This window comes from Coturnix japonica, chromosome 2, assembly GCF_054131305.1.
Source record: "Coturnix japonica strain WE chromosome 2, WE-NBRP24, whole genome shotgun sequence".
NCBI lineage: Eukaryota > Metazoa > Chordata > Aves > Galliformes > Phasianidae > Coturnix > Coturnix japonica.
This window is the reverse complement of record NC_140664.1, coordinates 135,158,632-135,182,698: the sequence shown is the minus strand read 5'-3', so window position 1 is coordinate 135,182,698 and position 24,067 is coordinate 135,158,632. Positions and strand designations below refer to the sequence as shown.

At 45.8% G+C, this 24,067-nt stretch overlaps 1 protein-coding gene across 1 annotated transcript in view; it reads left to right on the top strand.

Annotated features, from left to right (window-relative positions):
• The first annotated feature begins 754 nt into the window (after positions 1-754).
• Positions 755-24,067, top strand: part of OXSR1 (oxidative stress responsive kinase 1) — a 73,137-nt gene continuing 49,824 nt past the window's right edge. Inside the window, exons 1-2 of the mRNA XM_015852904.3 lie at positions 755-1,060; positions 17,566-17,678. Coding sequence (XP_015708390.1) covers positions 991-1,060; positions 17,566-17,678 — 183 coding nt within the window. The 5' untranslated portion in view covers positions 755-990. The remainder of the gene's footprint in view (positions 1,061-17,565; positions 17,679-24,067) is intronic.

Sequence of the window (24,067 nt, the reverse complement as noted above, 5' to 3'; positions counted from 1 at the left end):
GGGGTCTATGGAGTCTCTATGGGGTCTTTGGGGTCTCTATGGGGATCTATGGGGTCTATGGGGTCCCTATGGGGTCTCCTGGGCAACCTGATCTAGTACATGTGTATGTTTGGTGGCCCTGCCAGGCAGGGGGGTTGGAACTACATGATCCTTGAGGTCCCTTCCAACCCGGGTCATTCTGTGATTCTGTGTGAAAATAGCACAGAGCAGGTGACCAAAATCCGTCCTTGCTGTGACACCCCCCACATAAAAGGCCCCTTATGGCACAGCCGCCGTGTCCCTCCCCATCCCCACCCTGAGGAGAACCCAACAGCTCCCGCCCTCCCTTCCCGCCACCCGCAGGCCCCACGGGCGCAGGGACCCTGCAGCAGGACATGAGATGATTGACAGCCCATCCACCAATAGGAGCTGCGGGTTTGGCGGCCGCTGACCAATCACTGCTCGAAGTGAGTTTCAAGCGACTAACCCCGCCCTCCTCTCTCTTGAAGGAGGGGAAGGCGCTGGCGGTCGCCATCTTGTGTGTGGCATCCCCGCCCTTTCCTTTTTCTTCTATACCGAGCCTTCCTCTACGTCTCAATTTCAGCACCCCGCTATAACTCTCTATTTCCAAATAGCGACGGTGTGCGAGAAAAAAAAAGCCACATTCTCTCAGTAACCTCAGGGAGAAATGCCGCTCTCAAGATGGCGCCGGACGGCACCCCACAAGGCGGCTGAGGGCGTGCGTGCGTGCGTGCGTGCGTGGTGACGTCATCACGCTCTGGGCATGGGCAGGTGGAGGGAGCAGGCAAAGTTTGGCCGGCGGTAGCGGCGGGTGGCGGCGGGAGGAGCCGGCGGGGCTGAAGGATCCGCTGTGGGGCAGCCCTTGGTTCGGGGTTGGATCGGGAGCGGCCGGGCCGCACGGAGCAGAGCAGAGCTTGGCTGATCCTTGTGGGGCCTCCCCCACACCCCCCGCTTTAAGGGCGGGCGGGCCGCGGACACGGCACGGCCACCATGGCTGAGGAGCCCAGCGCGTTGCCTTGGTCCATCAATAAGGATGACTATGAGCTGCAGGAGGTTATCGGTGAGCGGGGATATGAGGGGCCGCCCCCCTCAGGGAGAGGTGGGAGGGGGTTTGGGTGCGAGGATTTGCCTTGTGAGAGGAGCTACCCCCCCCCACAGCCCCATTCTGTGCTTATGGGAGGGTTCCACTCCTGAGGGCTGCCCCATTCTGTGCTTATGGGGTTGCTCCGCTTCTGAGGGCTGCCCCTGTGCTGTGTGTGTGTGGGGACAAGCTGTGCCCCCATCCCAGGCTGAGCAGTTGTATGTGTCCTGTGTCTCTATTAGGGGGTGTGTGGGGATCTGGATCTCTCCAAATGAAAAAAGCATTGGGGGGTGTGTGGCTGCTCCCTCCCTAAGTGTAGGATAATGGGTGGGGTTTGTTAATTGCAGCCAACTCTGCCTCCCTTCTGCCCCGTGTGTGTGTGTGTTTGGCCATCCCCATGCCCTGGTGAGGGAGCAGTGGCACAGTGGGACTGTAGAGCTACCTGAGGCTCCTTTACCTCTCTATCACCACCCCAAATGGGATGTGGTGGGTGTGAAGGTGTCCTCACAACCAGCCTGAGATCTCTCACTCTGGAACAGCCTCATTCATTTTAGGGGACAGTTCCTCCCTATGTGGCACTCCCAGCTGTGTGTTACTTCGCCCTGTTTAGGGGTTGAGGGATTTTTCGAGCTGTTAGGAGGGATTTTCTCAGTTCTACCATTGAGCCTTTGATCCCGACGTTTTGCTGCCGTTGTGAATTTTCATTCATCCTCTCGGCTTCAGTCCCCAGCCCTTTGCTTTCCATTAAATGATTGTGTGTTATCCAACGCTCTTCAGCTACAAACTGTGCTGTTACCTGAGGCCTCCTGCTGGACTGATGCATTGGCTGTCTCGTCTGTTATGTTAGGGTACATGGCTTGAGGGTGAACGTGTGACATATATGAGGTGGTGCTGCAGGTGACTATAAGGTCAGTGCTTCTCCTGTCTCTCTCCTAAGGCAGGAAATAAAGCTGGCAGGGCAGGCTCCTGCCCCAAAGGCTTTTAGGAAGGAGGTTAATTTTTAGTGTGATCTTTGCAGAGTGGTTTTATTTTGAGCTTATAGGTGATGTAGCGCTGTCGTGCCCAGGTCTTCCATCCCTGCTCTTCCATCCCTGCCTATGAGGGAGACTTACTTTCAGTTAACAAGGGTGGGAGAGTTTGGGAAAATGTTGTTTTGAGAGATTAAATTCTTGGCATTGTTTAAAAGTAGGAAGGAACTAAAGCTAAATGGGGGGGGAGTGGAGGGGGGGAAATCCTTCTGGAAATCCCTGTTGCTCTGTGGGATCGTGCTTTGTCCTTTCTGTTCGTGCAATGAGAACAGCAGCACTTTAGAAAGGAGGCAAGCTTCCTATAAAAGAAGATGTAATCTGGCAGATCAGCCCCTTAAACCTCCTTTGGAAAATGCACCCCGGGGAGAGGATGATGCTCATCCACTTGAAGGAGTGAAAGATGAAGGTACGGGGAGAAAGAATAATGCCCTGTGAGGAATGGAATGGGGTGGGTGCCTGCAAAGGGATGGCACAGAGTGAGGATTCAGGTTGCAGTGCCCAACTATGGGATCAGGAGGATGGTGCCTCTGTAGCTATAGATGGGAACAAAGGGGGATGTGAATGTATTGCTCTGCTGCTGGAGACTCACATCCTACAGCCTGAACATATCAGGAGGAGGATAGAGCTGTGTGGTAGTCACTGAATTCAGGCAGGAATAGGGAAGGAAGCATTTAGCTCCTTCAGTGTCTTTCCCTGTGAGCTGAGTTTCTGGATGTCCATCTGCTCATTGAAAGATCGTGTTGGCATTCCGGAGTGGGATGGAGCGTACACTGAAACGTGTATATTGCAAACATATGGTTTCTCCTTTTAACTTTACCATCCCTCCTCCCCCCCCCCCTCCTTACTCACTTCAAACATTGGTGTGTCTGCCAGAGGCCGGGATGGAGATGTGACGCAAGTTTCCTAGCACGTGTGTGATTTGTGGGACAAAATGTCACTGTGTTAACTGAGCTGGGCTGCTTTGCCGTCCCCTTTGGGTCCCCTGTGGGCCTCTGGCTGGGGGGGGGCGTTGAGTTCTCTTTACTTCTATGGAGCTGTAAAGGTCTTTTGGCAGGGAACAAAGAGAACCTGGTATGGAAACCGGTGAATCTTACACTAGTGCTTTGAAAGGATTTAAAAGGGAAATCCATGTGTAGTCTTATTCCTGTGCTGTTTTTGCCTTAAAACAGTAACGTGTGGCTTTCATTTACCATGCAGGGCTCTGTACTCCTTCAGTGCAGGAACTGAGAGAGAACATTTTCCAACAGCAAAGAGAACTTCTGTAAAACTGCCCTCCTAATTCTGGCTAATAAAAAAGATTAGTCAGCAGTGGAGGTGACTCATGCCAATATAAAGGTATGGATTAATGGCTGCGTTTATTACACTTGGTTAGTGTTAGTAAGTGCTGACTAGCTTCCCTTAGGCTTAAATAACTTACATTCCGTTGGCTGAAGGAACCTCGCTCAGGATCAGAGCCCAGCTTTCCTTTCCATAAAGGATAATATGGAATGAGAGGGGGAAGAGAAGACAAATTGCAGAGCATTTCTGTACAGCGTGCACACAGAGCAACAATAACGTTTGCTTGAGAGATGCCTGGATTTTTATCTTAAATAAAGCAAATGCAGCCTTCCTGGTGGATGAGAAGGTGGTCTTCCAGATGCCAACTGCATACAAATCACAGCAGCCCTCTGCGTGAAGCCTATAAAAAATGAGAGCTCCTGCTGCTCGGATACTGCACACACAGGTTCCATCGCATCTCTCTGTTCCTGTTGGAAGAGCTGGTAGCGATAGTGAAGTTGAATGGAATTGGGTCATTTGCTTTTTTGCTACTTCTTCGGGAGCCGATAAGAGCTGTGCTGGCTGGGGCTGTTTGATTTAGGAGCATCCCCTTCACCGTGAGCAGCCTGTGCCAGAAACAGAAGATAAATGAGCAGTGGGAATTCTCCCTTGCTCTGTTCCTGTGCCCTTTTCCCCCCGACAGATTCCTTCGCAGCTACGAGGACAGCACAGGCCGGGCGAACAGATGTGGTGGGAGTTTCTTTTCCCCTCAGAAATCAAGCTGAAATTGAAAATTGAAATGGAGATTTACTCAATGATTAGGTTTTTTAATGACTGTGGTTTGTGTAGCTTTAGCGTTGGGTTTTAGCGAGCCACAAAGATGATCAGGGGGCTGGAGCACCTCCCCTATGAGGACAGGCTGAGGGAGTTGGGCTTGTTCAGCCTGGAGAAGAGAAGGTTGTGGGGTGACCTCATTGCAGCCTTTCAATACCTGAAGGGAACTTATTCCTAGGAGGGGACTAAACTCTTCAAAAGGGCTGACAATAGCAGGACACGGGGAAATGGTTTTAAGTTAAAAGAGGGAAGATTTAGGTTGGATGTTAGGGGGAAGTTCTTCACTAGGAGAGTGGTTAGGCCCTGGAACAGGCTGCCCAGGGAGGTTGTGGATGCCCCGTCCTTGGAGGTGTTCAAGGCCAGGTTGGACGGGGCCCTGGGCAACCTGATCTAGTAAATGTGTATGTTTGGTGGCCCTGCCAGGCAGGGGGGTTGGAACTACATGATCCTTGAGGTCCCTTCCAACCCGGGTCATTCTGTGATTCTGTGATTTTGTCTGTGAGCATCACAGTGATCTTTTGGTATTTGATATTTGCACTTCTAGCCAAGGGTTTTCCCACCCATACATTTGAGCAAATGTATGTCTATGTGGGAACAGCCTTCTTTGACAGCTATGTAGTTACGTCATAAGAACTAAAGATTTCTGCTTCCCTAAATCTGATTGGAATATCTCAGGTCACCCATCTTTTGCCTGCCTGGTTCTCTTGACCTGAATGATCTCTGGTCACTCATCTTTTGCCTTCTCCTATCCTGAATGTTCACAGCTGCTGAAAGAAGAGCTCATCAGGTGTGATTGCTGCCTCTGCGTGGGATGCTCGGAGTGCAAAGGGAGCTGCTTGTCCGGTGATAACTTTGTACCTCTCTATTTTAAGGCAGTGTTGATTTCCACTCACGAACCCTATTTACTTGCAGCCGGTTTTTCGTGCCTGTTTTACACCCATTGAAGAAAAAAACGTTACACTCTATAAAATACAACTGCTTGAGAACTAAATGGAGCGTTTAGACTTCAGTCTTGGTGCCATATGTTTTGTTTTAGCATTTCCTCATTGGTTCCCATTCCTCCCTCTGAGCACAACCTACAGCATATTCCCATATATATATATATATATATATGTGTGTGTTGCTCTTCATCAGCTTTTTCCTCCTTGAAGGCCTCCTTGTTGTTTGGACACCAACATGGATGATACCACAGTTTCTCAGGTATCTTATGGTTATTCCTGTGTGACTCCACAACTAGGCAGCTCTACATCCACACTCCCTTTCCTTTGGGTTCTTGACGTGTCTCTTTCCTTTATGAGCTTTGCCATCGCTTCCAGAAATGGGGCTAAATTGAGTCATTCAATTGGGAAGCAAAAACAAGCGGCGTTTAGTTGTGTGTGTGTGTCTTTTGTTTGGTGTTTCTGTTGTTTGTTCTCTGGTAGGAAGAGGGATGAAACACACAGGGAAGCAGATTGAGGGCACAAAAGACAAGCACAAGCTGTAGTGAAAGAGGCTGGCTGGGAAGAGCACAGCATTATTATTGAGGCAGCCAGTCCTGCTGATCTGAGGGGAGGGCAGAGGCAGATCCTGCTGCTTTCAGCTATTGTGGGATGCTAAGAAGAAGAAAACATAGAAGGAAATAGCTCACACTTTTTCTGCTTTCTCTGTGGCTGTTGCTTCTAGTGCTGCAACAATCCTGGACCAACTAATGGTTAACACTTAGATTTTTCAAAAAAGCCATTAAAATGGCATCAGTTTAACTCGGATATCTTGGCTAGTGCTGGGAAACTTGCATGTGCTGAGCTCCTGAGCACACCTGAGAGCTGCATATGCTGGCTGACAAATGCACGCCCTAGAGGCTCATTGCTTCTGCAACTGTTGAAACATTGGCGAGAATCAACTCTCTCCAAATGTGGGTCTGTTTAAGCTTGGCAGTATCTATTTTATTATCGAGCATCAGCAGCTTGTCCATTGAGATGCAATCTTGTAATTAAACTTGGAGTTATTGAAAGTGATGGGCAGTAACGCTGGTTCTTCTTGCTAACTGTAGCAGCAAATTTTGGTCAGATTTCCTTGAAGGATTTCCCTTAAGATGCATGATACCCATTGTAAATCTCTGTAGTGGCAATACGTTTAGCTGTGGACGTGCTGATGGGGTGCTTGTAAACTGGGAGTGGTTAAACTTAATGGGTAGAGACTGACTTGAGAGCTTTGTGGGTGTACAAGGACAGATGTGCAGGACTGGAATTTGGTGTTAGAAAACTCAGAGATATCAGGATCCTGAAACTTTCCAGGTGAGTTTATCCTATTACTGTGTGCTCGTTCCCTTTGGAATCAAACAGCTGAAGCGCTGAGCCAAGGAACTCTGCTCTCAGAGCTGCAACAGGTTCCCATGGCTTCACCTAAGGGAGCTCAGCCATGATGTTTTGGAGGAATCCAGTTCTGTGTCTCTGTCTAGCAGTCATCAATGTGTTCTTGTAGGCAATAGGGTTGGATCTCTGGCTGCTGAGTGCTCCAGGCTCATTACCAGGATCTCATCACCCCTGGTATGAGGCATCTTCTGCATTTTCATCACTGACATGGATGAAGGGATGGAATGTACCCTCAGTAAGTTTGCTGATGCTGTGAAGTGCTGGACGGGGTGCAACATAGGGCCACAGAAATGATGAAGGCCTTAAGCATCTCCCTTATGAGGAAAGGCTGTGTGAGAGACTGGGGAAGAAAAAGCTGTGGGGGATCTTTTCATTGCTTATGAGTATCTAAAGGGTAAGAATAAAGAGAATGAGGCCTGGCTCTTCTTGGTGGTGCCCAGTGACAGGATGAGGGGTAACAGGCACAAACTGGAAGTTCCTTCTGAACTTCTGAAATTGTTTGCTATGGGGGTGGCAGAGCCCAGAAACAGGCTGTCCAGTGAGACTATGGAGTCTCCTCTGGAGCCATTTCAAACCTGCCCGGATACCTTCCTTTGCAATCTGTTGTAGGGAACTGCTATATCAGAGGCTTGGGGGACTTCCAGAGGTCCCTTTCAACCTTTAACAACCCTTTAACACAGTTTGGTGGGGTTTTTTATTGGTTCTATTTTGCAAGTGAGAGAAATTCCAGACTGGAAATAAAGTTTGGTTATCGTCCTCTACCAAACCAGAGTCTCCTTTAATTTGCTTTGCAAAGATATCCTAGACCTCTTCAATGCTGCATACCCAGAAGCCTGCAGGGATGGCTGCCTTCAGCCAGGCTTCACAAATCCCATCTGTGAATGAAATGCAGAGTAAATCCAGAGCACTGATTCACTTTTTCACCAGATCATCAAATTAGCTGAAACTTCCCTCTGTGCATCCATTAAAGTTTTATGCAGCGTGCACTGCTCGCTTGTGAAGCAACACGCTGAATATCTTATAACTCAGTCGAATTAAAATGCATTTCTTTTCTATAGTACAGGAGAGCTCTTGTGAATGAGGTTTTAGTCTCTTGCCAAACTTAATTTTCTAGCCCATCCATTTTGTCTCAGGAGCTGCTGTGTTGGTTGGATGGGGAGGAGAGAAGGGGGGGGGGAAATTATTTCTCTTCTGAAACTTATTTGTGCTTAACTGATTTTTATAGGGTTCTCCCAAATGAATGTTGGCTTCAGGCAGGAAATGAGCCGATGCAAATTCATGCAGGAGAGAAAAGGCCCGAACAGCTGTAAAAAGAAGTGCAGGTTGAAATACTTCACTGATCATCTCTTACTGTAGTAAATTCTCTTTGGATTTTGCCAGCATTTGTACCGCCTTGTAGCCACGAGTGGTGATTTGAGCACAAACTCTCTTCTTTTTTCCTGCTAGCACCTTGCTATTAATAAAGCTGTGTGGGAGGAGGATGCTATGTTCATTTCCTTTCCATCCATCCACAGAACTGGAATTAAAACTGGAGTGAAATTCTGACCTTGGGTGCATCACAGAATCACAGAATGACCTGGGTTGGAAGGGACCTCAAGGATCATGTAGTTCCAGCCCCCCTGCCCAGCAGGGCCACCAAACATACACATGCACTAGATCAGGTTGCCCAGGGCCCCGTCCAACCTGGTCTTGAACACCTCCAAGGACGGGGCATCCACAACCTCCCTGGGCAGCCTGTTCCAGGGCCTAACCACTCTCCTAGTGAAGAACTTCCCCCCTCAACATCCAACCTAAATCTTCCCTCTTTTAACTTAAAACCATTTCCCCGTGTCCTGCTATTGTCAGCCCTTTCAAAGAGTTTACTCCTATCCTGAGTCTTCTGGTGGGAGGTGAGCGAGCACATGGGGCTGCATTTGCTGTGCTGGCACGTTGGGGTGGCAGGCTTCTGTCTAAGCTTAGGTCAAAGCTAATATAGAGTCCATTGGACTTATAGAACACTTGTAGTCTTTACCTGAAGAAAATGAGCTGGCGGTACTGACAGCTGAGACCTGTTGAGGTAAGAAGGGCAGTTTCAATTCTTCATTTCATTGTGGATGCCCCGTCCTTGGAGGTGTTCAGGACCAGGTTGGACAGGGCCCTGGGCAACCTGATCTAGTAAATGTGGATGTTTGGTGGCCCTGCTAGACAGGGGGGTTGGAATTACATGATCCTTGAGGTGCCTTCCAACTTCTGTGATTCTGTGATTTCAGGTGGCCTCCAGCTCCAGGCAGGCAGCACCATTCTGGGTTATCTTAGTGACTGAAAACTCATCAATTGGAGGTGATGCTTCTCATGGCAGAGTAAACACCTTTCCTGTGAGATCCCCAGGGATGGATTTCATTCTGTCAAATTTTCAAACCAAAATAGAAAGCTCCTGTCATTTATTTTGCTGAGACAGAACTAGAAAGGACTCCCCGGGTCACGGAGTCCAGTTCCCTGCTATTGCAGATGCCAAATCGCATAATCCCTATAGCAAATTAATGAATGCTTGTTTTTGAAATGGTGCATGGGGGGAATTATGGGCACACGTCCTATTAAACACTCCAATCTCCGTGTGACCCTGTTGGTGCTGTATGAAACAGCTGCTGAATGGATTGCCTATGACAGTGGGAAGGAACAAAGCCTGGTCTTTTATAGCAGGCTGCTTATAGCTCGGTGTTTTCCCTGTGCTGTTTTATTTACGGTCAGGCTGTACCAGCAAGGACACTGCCAGTAAAAGCATGGGAGAGCCACAGTGTGTTGTCTCCAAACCTCAGGTTCCTCAGCTCCAAACATCTTCTGATTTGGGATTCCTTGAAATCTCCCAGTGGAAAATGAATCTATTGGAAACATGCTGTGTTTTCTGTTCTCACCTGTGGGAACTTTGCCTCCTAGGCTGCTGCTTTATGAATCTTTCTGCCTCTGACCTTGGGAGTTAGTGCAGCAAGGCCGCGAGTTCCATCCCTTTACTAAAGACCATCACAGAAGGTGCCAAGTGCTGTCTTAAGAAAAACAACCTTGGTATTAGCAGCTAAGAAATACCTTGCAGCAAACTTTACTTCTCTGAGAAAAGCGTCTTGAGCATGAACTGCTTTCCTGTTGAACAAGTCATCGATGGAAATCGTTGTTTGAACAGCTGAGAGGCTGATGGATGAGCAGCTTGAGCATACGTGTTTGTCCAGGTCCTGAGATTCTCATTACTGTTGGTTTAATAATGTAATTTCTAACCAGCAGGGCTAATCTTGTGTGCTGAACGCAATAATAGAAGCAGAGAAGACTTATTAGATCAGATTCCCTGAAAAAAAAGGATAATAGCCTTCAAGAGAGGACATATCAGATACTTAAAAGCTTATTTACCTAAAATAGCCACTGTACTATCAAACATCTGCACTGTATGCAGACAGATTGTTCTGTTTAGCGGAATCCTGGCCAAATAAAATATCCTCTGCAGTTGACAATTAGAGTTGAGACAGAGTTCAGAGATAAAGGTTGAGAGGGAAGAAAGGAAAATGCTGGCTTGGCTACTGTACCAGTGCTGTGCTAGGAACTGTGCTAATACCTGATGACAGCCAGCATGATATTTACATTGCTGCATATACCATAAAGACAACTGACAGTGATTAAAAGGGAAGGATCAACCTTCACCAGTAATATTGCTGTGTTTGGAAATGAGATGTTTGAGCCTGCTTTCCATCGTGTTGAATTAACACCGCATAGCTGCAGTGGCCTTTAAATTAGCCAGAGTTGTTGGCGCAAAATCAAATAAATATAATTTGTTTCAAAGTGAAGATCTAATTTAGGCATGCTAATAGCATCTTAAGTAAATGTGGCAGGGCGTGCAGGACTTGTGTAACTAACTGGCCCTGGGAGCTCACTGTAGTTGCTGCTATAGGGAAGGGGGTCCCAGAGGGCAGCTCCCCAAGTTACCTGGGCTCCTGGTGTTTGCTGGTAGGGTCTCAGCCCTACAACCCCTCATTGTGTTGGGAGTGTTTCTGTCCATTTCTGGAGGTGGACTTGAGGTTAAAGTCTCCTTGCTTAAAGATATGGTGGGGATGAGTGCTGGTGTGAATGCAGAGTGATTTGGGTGTTGTAGGGGCTGTGGGAGGTTGGGAGTGCAGGTAACTGAGCAGTGAAATCAAATAGCAAAGCGACTCAGGGATGCTTTTGTCCGACACCTTGCTGTCATGGCCATCCTGTGCCTCATCCTCCATCCCAGTCCTGGGCTGTGTTGTGTTGACAGGCCAGCTGTCTTCCTAGGCCTGTATGCCTTGCCTTAGTTTGGTAAGGATTTCCAACCTGAATGTTAGCCAAGTGCAAGCAATTGGATATAGGTTTGTATTCTTCCTTTTGAGTTTGAGAACTGCATTAAGCTGCTGGACAACGTCTGATGCTGCAGTGCTGGGTGTTCCTGTATCGATGGATCAGTGGAGGAGAAGCGTGCTTAAACAATGCTGGCAACACAACCTGATCTTCACTGCTTACCATTACCCTCCATGGTACACAGAGCATTGGTTGTCTTCAGAAAGACATTGTCTTACATGGACAGAAAGCTCGGAACACAGTGCTTGTTTTCCAGTGGTACTGTCAACAGCAGGAGCTCGCGATGGTGAATTACTCACTGTCAGCAAGTTCACATGCAGTTCAGATATTTTGGTTGTGTTTCTTATAGCTGAGCTTGTGAAATCTGCTTCTCATTTTCCGAAGTCCTTTGGATGTGCTGGACTGGCATTGGACTATCAGTGGTCATCTGGAAGCTGCAGGTACCAACATGAAGTGATTAAGGGAAGGTTCTTTTGGAGGACATCTCATATGAATTTTAAAGAGAAATCCCTTGTGTGAGTATTGTTTGAAATAAGTGGCCTTGCAGCTTGCACGGCATTGCAAACTACCTGAACTCTGGCTAAATTGACCAGAGGTCATTACACAAGAGATGTGCCTTAAATGGGAGATGCAATTTAAATGCAACAAACCATTTCTTACAAGTAATAACTCTGCTTTGTCCCGTTCCTTTTGCCATTTTTTTGTTCATTAAAATGTCTAGAATGTAATTGTGAGACACGCTGGTGCAAAGTAGAATTATTTGTACTTAAGCCTTAATTCTGTACCCACACGCACTGCCTCCCAGTTATCACCTGCTCTCAATTTGTGTTGCCCAGCACACGCCCTGTGCCTTAATGTCTGTGCAGTCACCTTTGACTTGAACCTGGCTAAATATTTGCAGCAGTTGGCTGTGCTCAAAACGAGACCAGAAAAGGAACAACTGTGCTGTGCTCAGTGATGTGAGTTATGCCACAGCTGAAGGGGAGGGAGCTGTGACTTTTTGACCACATGGAAACGCGAACTTATGGAATCGCTTTTCATAAGAAGGACTTCTTGACCTCATTTTAAAGCTCTTTCATGAGAAATATTGAAGGTAGCTGTGCTGGGATGCATGCAATCAGTGAAGGCTGCTGTTTGTTCTCCCACTACACACATTAATATTGGCATCCTCACAACTTCAGCAAATTAAATTAAAAAAACACCCACCAAACCAGAAACAGACTTATGCTTCTTTGTTATAATAATTAATTTCCTCCTTTCAGTGCATTAACTATTTCTTTCCTTTTTTTGTTTGCCTTTTTTGTTGCCTCCATCAGGATTTTAAATAGGGGATTGCCATTGAGTGCTGTGATGGTGCTGTCCTTCAGCTGATGGAGAGGGAAATATAAGTGGCAGTGCTAGAATATATCTGTGTCCCATTGTGCACTGCCTTTGGTTTTATTAGTGCTATTTATCACTGTCAATGTGAATTAGATCATCCATCTTTTTTCTAGTAGGGATTTGATGCCTAATGGGGAAGTGGCTTGAAGAACTGTGGCCCCTTTCAAGGTTCATTTGTGCAACATTGCTTCTCACGGGTTTGTGTCAGGAAGATCTTGGACATCCAGTGGACTCTTGTAAAGTCCTGACTGGGGATTAAGGAGTATTCCCACCCCGTATCAAGCTGACAGCAAATTTGGAAGCAGGCTTTATTGCCATCATTTTAGAAGAGTGTCGTTCTTGAAGAGAGGACTAATAACTTCAAGTAAGGTGGGAAAACCACAGGCAGAGCTTTGTACATGGACCCAAAAATGCATGATCAGTTTGCATCTGACATGTACGATCAGTCTGAATTTGCAGTCTGGTGTTTCATGCGATCTGTATCTGCCCTGTGTTCTTGAAGGATGCTTAAGAAATCTCATTCCCAGTCTTGCAGCTTCTTGTTTTATTGCTGTATTGTCCTTGGAACAAGTAACCACAGAGCAGAGCTCCTACAGTGATTTGGCGCGAGGCTGTGAAAGAGCTGAAACATCCCAAAATGTGGTTGTTGTTCCTGGGCCTGTGCTGGCAGATGTGAATCTTATGTCTTAGTGTTACATAGCATTATAATGTCCCCAGCTTTGGGCATCCTGTCTGATTTGGAGTGAGGAGCGCTGATGTCAGACCTTGAGACTTCACTGTGGTTTCACCAGGCTTCTATTCTGGAAGTGCTTTTCAGAGTATACATGGTTGCATTGCTTATGTGCCTTTGCAAATGGAAAGAGGAGCGTAGGCTCATGTTGATCATACCAGAGTCATTCTGGGAACTTGGAGACACAAGGAGTGGTGATTGCCTTGTGATAAGGTAGGGATACCTTGAGCCTAAAAGCTGTTGGTTCTGAGCTCAATTGTAGCAAAGAGTTCTGTGTGCATTGCTCATGAGAGGAAAACGTGGGGGCACAATTAAAACAGTGCCTGTGTCACGAGCAGCTTGCTGGCACCACACTCCAGCTGGCGGAGGATGGATTCCAGCTCTTGCTTATAAATAGAGAGCTTGTACGTGTGCCAGGGAATGGCAAAAGGGGAGGGCAGGGTTATGCAGAGGTGTTGGGCTGAGCCTGATCTTGTGTACCAGGAGGCTTGGGAACAAGGCTTGTGGCAGAGCCTTAAATGAGAAGATAAGGAGTAATGTTATTGGCTTTCACTGTGTAGTGGGAAGCTGCAAAGGAAAGTATTATTGAGGTGCCCAGTGAATGTACAAGATGCAAAGCTGTGAAGTCTGATTAGGTAGAAGGACAAAAAGCTTTGGTATGGGTTGTCAGAGATGGAAACAGCCAGAGACCGTGTAGTGTCTATTGTTGGAGATGTTCTGAACCAGGCTGAATTTGCTGCTGAGGAACCTGGTTTAACCTGAAGTCCAGTTCTGTTTCCAGCAGAGCTGTAAATTGGAGACCTCCAGGGGCTGCTTGCCTGGAGAGATGGTGGATTCCCCATCCAAGGTTGGGCTGAAGGGGAGTCTGAACAACTTGTTCTAGTTGTAGATGTCCCTATTCATTGTAGGGAAGTTGGACTAGATGACCTATAAAGATCCCTTCCAAATCAAACAACTCAACAATCCCTTCCCATAGCTTTCCAGTATGTTGAGTACTGTTTGTGTGTTCAAGTGTTGGGAGGCTGAATGAAGGGGAGAAAAGGGAATTTTCTGCTGATAAATGTAACTATCACTCCTATGACCCTGGAAGAATGTTTCCTCTATGGGAAGGAATTGATACCACGTTAAGACTGAATATTGATGCTCCGAGGAAGATACCTCCTGCTGGTTGAGGCAGCTGTGTAAGCAGCTGAGTTTACCTTAAAGGGAAGATTTCCCATCTCCTGGAGTGTGGCATCCAGTTTGTAACAGTGGGATGGATTGGATAACGCTGTTGAGTGAGCGCTCTGTGTGGCTGATTGAAATCCCTCTCGCACATGGTGGGGGGAAATACTGCTCAACGGCCAGGATTTGATGTTTGTCTTGTGATCATTTGGCACGAGTGTTCCCATTGCTTAAGCCGCTGTCTTTGCCAAAAGCATCTCTGGCTTTAATTTCACTCCTCTGGGAGGAAGCATCAGTGCAATTCATACCAGTCTTCCTGGAAGAGCCACGATGTCCTTATGAGGCTGCAAAGATGACATTTTAGTTCAGTTACCTTTGGAAACAAAGCGTGTGCAAACAGCTGTGTGCAAAGTCACTCTTGTTCCTCCTTAAAATTGCTTTGAAATCACTGGTTTCCATCAGGTTTGACAGAGGTCTCTAAGGTGTGAGTTACTACATATGTTTTCTTGTAAAAGCAAATGAAAGGTTGTCATATAAGTGACTGCAGAAGAAATAATGTCCAACCTGCATTGGAAGGTGGAGGTGGGCTTGCATGGCCCCATACAGGTTGGGGTGGGAGCTCTGGATGCTGAGGGCAGTCACCTGGGGAGCATTGGTCCAAAGGAGGTTACCCAGGGAGATCAGCCTCGTTGATGGAGCTCCTTGGGAGGTTTGGGTTGTTCTGATTGTTTCAGAAGTTGGATTTAGTTCAGAAAGAACCATATAAAAACATGAAAGCAGCAAAGCTTTGAAAGGGTCTGTCTTTAAGCAGCGTTTCCTAAAGCAGGTTGTGACCCTCTTAGAGAAGAATTTGGCAGCTGTTATCTGAAGGGCTGGAACTGAAGCTGAGATCCTATGGAGGTGAAAGCAGGGGGCTATTAAACAGGCCCTAACACCCACTCAAGGTCTCATTCCTTTCTCTCCTTTTTTTTCCTGCAGTCATAACCAGAATGACCTCCTGCTTTTCAGGAACAGAGCAGCGAGCATTTGGCTGTGCCCAGTTCTCATTGTTTCTCTAAGCCGTCACGCTGGAAGAGATTAACTAGGAAGCAAGTTTTTCTCCGAAAGCCCATCTTGGGGGTAGCAAAGGGAAGAGCCTTGGCACTGACCTTGGTCATAGTGCCTCGGGGAGGGCAGCATGACCTGAGCATGGAAACATTAACCTGGGGCCCAGCATTTGGCTCTGATGGCAGCAAGGAGAGTTGTTTTGTCAGAGCTGGGCCACCCCAGTGCACACTACCCTGATGCTCTTTACCATCCAGGTTCATTTTCAGCAGCGGGGAGGGTCACTTCTCCCACTTTTCCCCCCCTGTATTTGTCACCTGCTCCTAAACTTTGTGTGGCGGTGAGTCCTGAAGTGGCTGCGTTGCTATGTTGTCTGTGCTCTAAAAGAAGCATGGAAACCTCTCTTTGTTCAGTCCCAGGAGCGCGACACGCTGCTGCAGCTACCAAAGAGCAGCTTACTTGTGGCACATTGAGCTGCAGCTTGGTTTAATCCTTGCTTGATACGCTTTTGAGATTGCATTGTTTCTCTATAATTAAGTGCTACAGCCGAGCTGAAAGAAATGACGAATGAGCGGGGAGAGCAGGTGGTTATCGAACCAAGAGAAGCTGGAGCAGCGGGGAATTGATGGGGAGGAGCCTCGAGTTGAGACGGTTCCCTGCCATGTGCCCAGAAGGATTTAGGTTTGGATTTCATTACTGTTCAGATAATGCCATACGCCCATAGGGGATGAGTCCTCAGAGGCTGGGCCTTGTCCAAGCACTTAGTGAGAAGCAGTGTTTGCCCTGAAGTTCTAGCAGGCCTGGATGAGAGGAAAGAGCTGTAGCGTGGTCCTGTTTCTAATTATTCTGCATTCATTGTTTCTAGTAGTAACATCTTCAAAAATAAAGAAATGAGAACACAGAGCCACTCTTTGTATAGCTATTTCTATGAAGCCCTGGACTTCAAGTCTCCTCTCATGAAAGATTTCATCTATAGCAGCGATTGGATCTCCTGTAGTGGTGTCACGTCTGGATTGTAAGTAGCATCTTTGCTGGGCAGGCAGGGTTTGAGCAGCACAGAAATGCTGGTGTGCCTCATTGTGGAGCTGTGGGTGAGATCCAGAAGGGCTTCGAGTCAGATGCTGCTGCATTGGTGATGACTGTATGGGTAGCTCTAGGGCCAAGTTTACAGTGGAAATCTGATGAAGCTGAGAAGGTTTGTATTACAGGACAGTCTTCTGAGGTGCATGGTATGATACTGAGATGCAATTACACAATATCCAGCTTATGTTTTCACTTCTTTCCCCCCCTCAAAGCAGCAGAAAACCGACAGGAGCAGATTAGGGATGGAGGGGGTTGGTCTGTGCCACCCAGAGCTCCCAGAGGGTGCTGATGTCAGAGCTGTGGCTGCTGCTTTCATCTTGGAGTCCTCTGTGCACTGCCTACCAGTCAGAGCCACTGTGGTCTGTGGTTGTTTTCTGTTTTATAGCATTTTTATAGAATATTGGCAATAGGAAATTCCTGAGCTCTTTCTCATTTATCCCACTGCTTTTCTTGTTCTGGAACTGATTCCAGTGCAGTGTGCAAATGTGATAAATGAAGATTGGAGTTGAAAGCAAAGCAACAAGGTGTCCTATTGCTTAGACACAAATATCGCAGCTCTTTCTGGGGTCTAAAATCACTTTGGTGATTTGAATCTCGCTGTTGCATGGTCCTTTTGATAACAAAGGATACGATAGTACTGAGCAGTTTAAATCCCAAACTTCTATATGCCTGCTTTTTACCAGTTTGAACAGCTTCAAACGGCAGCGATTTCTGCCTGTTTTAGATTTAAATGTTCTTTGGTTGAGGTTTTCAACCCAAATACCAAAGTATTGTGCCACTAGCTGAAAACCAGAGCTGAACAGGCTTGAATGAAGCCTGCCTCGTGCTGCTGCATAAAACAAGAGGGGAGCTGGAGAGAGAATTAGTACATAAAACTATTTGAGAAATGTCATTAGTGCTGGTAGCAAAGGGTATGGCTTGTTTCAACACTCTGGGTGAACACATCAGGTTAAAAGCATGACCTCAGTGGCTTTAGTTTTAAAAGAATCGGTCCTCCGTTATAAGTAAATTGGAACATTCCCCCCCCCCCCCCCCCATATAGTTGGGTACTGGTTCCTTGTGAAGACCCCCTTGTTTGTGCTGGGTTAGCTCAGTTCTTTGATGCTGTAGCTGAGCTGTTGAGTTGCATGGAGTCCAAGTGCCTATGGGTGGGCTTCCCTGGGTTATCACTTGGCTCTGCTGTCTCGGACACTTGTCACATTATTGTCTGACCTCCCTTCCTTCCTGCAGGAGTCCAGTAGGATGATATTAACCATCTCTTTCTCCCACCCACAGGGAGCGGAGCGACAGCTGTGGTGCAGGCAGCCTTCTGTGTTCCAAAGAAGGAGAAGGTGGCAATTAAACGGATCAATCTTGAGAAGTGTCAGACGAGCATGGATGAACTCCTGGTATGCAACCAAAACGGTCTGGCGAATTGTATTTCAATTGTATTCAATTGTATTGTATTATAGGCTGCTCTATGGAAACACTCTGATCCTCAGCTCAGGATAGGAAGTAGACTGTAGAAAGTCCCTGGTTTTAAGGCAGACAGCGGGAGGCATTCCTATGAACATGGTGTCGGTATTGAAGCTCTGAAAGGTCTCTTGGATAAAGCTTTCCATAGTAAATAATGATCAGCAGGATCTGAGGAGAGGCAGGGAGAAGATTCTGTACCACTTTTCCTTTTAAAACAACTCTCCAGGAATTTCTTAATCCTTCTTCTCTTTCCATTTGCATCCTGACAGCTCCTGTGGTGTTAACACAGGTGCTGATTTTGGGGATCACAATGGGAAAGCAGAACAGGGACTGAATGCAGGTGTCCTGGCTGGTTACACACGTATGATTCTCAGCAAGTTATATGACCTACAGTCCCAGTTTCCATACAGTGACTAATGCTGCTTTTATCATCATAGGTATCTACAAATATGCTCTTGTAAAGAGGAAAGGCTCCATTCAAGCTGTCATATTTTAATGTGCCTGTGAAGGGCTGCGTGTAGGATTCTCTTTTAAGATGACCTGCATTCAAGCTCTATTACAGCTCTTGTCAGCACAGGGGTTGCAGATCGCTTCCCTTTTCACAGTCAGTTTTTCTGTCTTGAGTACTGTCCCTTGGTACTCTTTCCAAGTCTTTTATGTGGCTTATGCCTGCTTCTGTGCCTCAGTAGTGTGCCAAACAGAATTGTTGCAATCTACTAATTGAGATTGTTAGTGTTTGAGTAATTGCCAGTTCCAGCTAAAAGGGTTAGGTTCAGAAAGATACGCTGCAGAGAGTTGGCATGTAATTTTAGATAAGTATGTCTAATTACGTATTTTAAATCTCTCGTTGACCTGTTGCTCACAATGACTTGACTTGTTATGGTAGCACTGCAATGAAAGGCTCTTGTCAGGTCTCAGTTTCCAATTTTGTTAGCCAATGGAGTGTGGGTCCTTCTGCAGGTTTCTTTGTAGGTCTGTTGTTAAGTCAGACATTTACATCTCAACATGGTGTTTGTTAATGCCTGGGATGAAGGCAGGTCTATCTCTACCTGCTGTCAGACTCTTCATGACTTGTGTAGTAGCTTCTATTGGTGATGGTTGAACTGTATTGGCGATGGTTGGACTTTATTGGTGATGGTTGGACTGTATTGGCGATGGTTGGACTGTATTGGCGATGGTTGGACTGTATTGGTGATGGTTGGACTGGATGATCTTTTAGGTCTTTTCCAACCTTGATGATTCTGTGATCCTTGTAGTCAGCACATGTGTTATGTGGCTCCAACAGACAAACTTGGGCATCGCCTGTAAAAATAACCTCTTTAATAGTAAGATGTGTGAAAATGAAGACAACCCGATGGTAAATAGCCCTCCAAGCAAAACCAGTTGATCTGTCCTCAGATGTAACGTTTATTTTGTGTGCTTCAGCGTGATTTTATTCTAACAGCTCCTTCAGAAGGTCAGGTCCTCCTTTTTCACCCTGATACTCGGATTCTTTTTTATTCCACATACCTCAGAAGACAAATTGTTAATCAGATCTTTGAAATAAGCCTCTGTGCCATGTCTTCAGTTGTGCTGCCAAGGCCTGTAGCCCTCCTAGAAACCTGATTTGAGAAACACAAGTAAGTGCTTAGTGCCTGATACCTCAGAGGAGAATGTGGGATTTGAGCTCTGGATAATTTTGGTATAATCTTTTGCTAAACAAGTTCTTGTTCTGACATGTAAGAGCTGAGCTCTTATTTATCCAGATTTAAATTGATCTCTTGATTATTTTTTAAATTTTATCAAAAATGCAACTGCGATGACTTGAAATAGTGACAGCGTGGTAGGTAGGAGGGAGATGAGGGGCAGGGCTCACCAAGGTAAGTGTGTTTTGTAGGGCTTTGTTTTGAATTTCATCTTACTGGGTGGTGTTTCTCAGTGTAAGAGTCAAACAGATTGAAGCCCCTGATCTCCCTGTTCTTCTATCCTTCTTAATCTCGTCTCCATATTTGCTTCTTCTCCAGAGTAAATATTTTTAAGGTTTTCAGTCCTGTGATCTCCCTCTGTGGCAGTTTCCTCGATCTGTTTAATTACCTTCCTCTGAGCAACTACTTGTTATTACAGGATTATATTTTTTCTCTGAAGTCCATAAATGGAAGCTCTTGTTGGGTACAGTTCTAAGAAGCAAGTGCAGGGAGCAATATGGTAAGTCCATACTAGTGCTATGCTCCCTCCTTGCTTTCTCTTCTCCCCCAGTGCTGCTAAAAGCATGAAGTTGGACTTTTATTAGATCCATTATCCATCTATTGCACTGAGGTATCCGAGCACAATATTCAGCTTATGGAGAACTTTGTTCTGTCCCTCAGGCAGTAAATCAATGCTCTCATGTTACAACAGTGCCCAGCCATCAGACGGTGGTGTAGAAAGAGGAAAATCTGACCTAAAATACATTTTTTTTGTAATTCTATGGTGCTTCAGAGGTGTCTGGAGACAAGGAAATATAGGAGCACCTCCTGGGTTGGTGGAGGTGCCTTGCCTGGAGTGATTAAGCTGGTCTAATAGTAGGACTTGACTCATTAAAGGTATTGATTTTGATCCTGATATTTCCACATAAGCTGCGTGGGCAGTCAGGGATAACCTGCACGCTTCACAAACGCTGCATGACATTCTAGGTTACCGCAGGGGATTGATTTCTTTCTGCTACAGTGTATAGGAAGGAGCAATTTTAAGAAGGAGCGATTTTTGTTGCACTGAGCAAACCAGGTTGAGACCATTGAGGTCTTCAGATGGGACCTTAAGAAATAGAGTCCAACCCTCCTGCTAAAGCAGATACTCTGTGATAGGTTGTATAGGAAGATGTTCAGACAGGTCTTGAATATCTCCATAGAAGGAGACTCCACAGCCTTTCTGGGCAACCTGTTCCAGTGCTCCATGGCCATTAGTATAAAGAAGTTCTTCTGCATGTTAGTATGGACCTTCCTATGTTCAAGTTTTAGGTCATTACTCCTTGTCTTATTGCTATGCACTGCTGAGAAGAGCCTGGCCTCATCTCTTTGCCTCACACATCCCTTTAGATATTTATTAACATTTATCAGATCCCCCCTTCAGTTGTCTTTGGAGGGGGAAGATCATCTCCCCTGACTTGTTGGCCATGTTGTTTGTAATGTACCCCACGATTCCATTGGCCTTCTTGGCTACAAGGGCACACAGGTTGTAACCAACCTGTTGTCCACCGGGACCCCCAGGTTCTTCTCTGCAGAGCTGTTTAAGATAGATCTTTCTCAGCTGAGAGCATTGCTGCCTCTGCAGCTCCCAGAGTTATTCAGTAGAGGACAAGTTTTGGAGATATGGCCAGAGATGGATGTGACAGATTTTGTACATAAAAGGAGAGAAGTGAGAGTACAACAAGAAGACATACAACAAAGTATGTCTTCTCCTCCTGTGGTCAGAGGGTAAGGAAGCTGAGGATAACAAATAGAAGTACAATAGAAATATATGTCCTTTTGAATTTCATGGAATTGGCCTGGGGAGCTTGCTGCCAGTAATATGGAGATCAAACATTGCACGAGATTAAATAAATCAACCTATAGTAGAGAAGGTTAAATTAGATAGGATTTATAAAAAGGATTATGAACTCCCCTGGTTTAAAGCATCAGCCAACTGTTAACTGCCTGGGCTTAGTTAGCAGTCTCCCCTCTGGGCAGATAAATCTGTAACTGCTTGTTATAGGGTTTTACACCTTCTTTTGAAGACTTGGACAGGATATTGAACTGGCTTTGATCTGACAGCAGTTCCTACAAGTGGATTAACTCGACCATAAGGTTGATGGGAACAAAGGAGCAGACTGCTGGAGACATACAGACTTTTCATCCGTGTCTTTCATCTTATGGGAATTGCCATCGTAGTTCCACTTCAGTCCTCAGGACTTTTACACTTGCTCCGAAGGGAAGAGAAGTCCTTAAGTGTCAGTGCCAGATAGTGTGATGTATAACACACGACCTCTGCAGTTATTTGCTATGCTCTGTTGTGTGTTTCTTGTATAGCGAGACTGCAGTTGTACAGAAGGTTTGAAGCTGTTGTACTGCTTGATTGTGGAGTTATCAGAGCAGCAGCAGTGATCTTAATTACTGGTTGAAGCTGTTTCTTGGGCAACTTGTCACAGCAGTAGTTTGTTTCCCATCACCTAAGATTAAATTCCCTATGAAGACTCCTTATCCATTCCAAACTTAGGTGTGTAATAGTTTCCTCTGTTGCTCTGGATGGGCTGATGTCATCCTCCTTTAGTTGTGCCAGTCTCTCTCCATGCCTTGAGGTAAGAAGTTGAACTGAATAATCTGGGCGGGGAATTTGTATCAGAATCTCAGATTTTTAGCTCTGTGCATCTTCCTCTTCTCTTTCAAATAATGATCCTTAAGGTAACAGAACATCATGTTTTTTATGCAGATATATAAAATGGGAATTGATCCATATTCTCAATTTCATAGCCTTTAAACAAAACCATTAGAATTTAACTTGAAGTAAAGCTTGATGGTTATGTCTGCTGATAGAACCAGTTCTTAATCCAGCTTCAGAAGGATGAAGAAGGATTTATTGCCTTGTGCCTTGAAGTCTCAGCTGAGGGAAGTACTTCATCCAAAGCTGGAGCACTGATGTACTCAGGGAAGAGATTACATCTGACCTGCTTTGATTTCCACTTTCCTCCCCACTCTATTCACTTGTGTCACGATTGCCTTCAAGTTGGGTAGCCAGGTCAACAGCTTTCTGGATTCCTCTAAACCTGCAGGTACCCATGTAAAAGCAGCTTGTTTGTGTTCCATCTGTTGAGCTCATGTCAACATAGACCAAGTACAACTAAATAAAGCAAGCCTTGTGTTTGAGAGCAGGCGTCTTTGAAACGTGCCTCAGGGGCAGATAAGCATTAAGAAAAGAAGGTAGTAACGTGAACAGAAAATAGCAGTGAAAAAGGTTCAGCCAGCAGCTTGTGTACAGCTTTACCTGCTTTGTGTCTCTGCTTTTGTTGACTCAAACTTCAGTGGAAGAAAACAAATATACTTCCAGAATAGCACATCTCCAGAAGTGTGTCTGACTTAGGAGAGATAAATAGGTTTCTTTATTATTCTAAATTATACTTTAGAGCAGTTTTATTAGTGTTTCAGAAGCCTTAAAATGCTTCTTTTATTGTCAGCAGAAGCACTGAAAACGTTCATTAGAGCCCTTAATGGAAGACATGGGGGCCTTTATAGCTAACCCCGATCTATTTGACAGTACAGTTATTTTTAATATCTAGCCTAGGGTGAGCGTATAACCATCTCCAAACCATTGCCCGTGTCTAGATGTGTTTTTATCAGTATTTTTTTCTCCATAGCTGAGCAGAAGGCAGTTGAATTTATAGCTTCTATTGAAGCTGTTCTTCTCCCCCCAGAAGGAGCATTGCTACTTTCTATCCCCTCCTCCTTCTGTAAGTATATTTATAAGCAGAGCTCCCCAGTGGTTCTTGACTGGGATTCCATAACTACAGCACTCTAGTCCTTGCATTTGTAGTGCTGTAACAGACATGGATACGAGACAGAACTGGTTTCAGTTATTCGAGGAAGCATTTTAACCACAAAGCCCACTGTGATTTGTCATGCTCATTCCAAGCAATGTATTCAAACTCTTTGTGGCATACAGCAGTAGAATGAAGGGCAGTGGGCAGAAGCTGGAACATAAGGATTTCTACACTAACACAAGGAAGAACTTCACTGTTGGAGTGACAGAACACTTGGAACAGCCTGAGCAGATAAGTCATGGGGTCTCCTTTTCTGCAGATATTCAAGTCCTGTCTGTACACCTACCTGTGTGCCCTGCTGTTGGGAACTGCTTTAATAGGGGGTTGGACTCAGTGATATCTTGAGGTCCCTTCCAGCCCCTATAATCCTGTGTCTGTTTCTTAGTGGTAACACTGTGAAAGCACTGGCACATGGGGGCTGGGGTGTAGTTTATTATTCAGAGCCTTGCTATGCTGTCTAAGAGCTGGCTTAATCTACTACTGCACATCCACTAGCTGATGGTGTTTTGTCACCTAGATCAAGCCTACTATGATTTATTTTCCTTTTTCCTTCTTGTGTACTGCAGCCTATGACAAATTTAACTTTTTTTTTTCATTCCAATTGTTATTTCTAGCCTAGGGAGTAATGTGCAAGAGAGGAAGTTCTTGGAAAATAATGGTAACAGTGTCACAGAATCACTGCAAGAGGGTGTAATATTGATTGTATGGCAAAGATCTGATCCAGAGCTAGCATGTTAAATAAACTTGGTCCAGGCTTTATCTTGCTGTCTCCTGAACTCCAGTGGGATGCCCTAA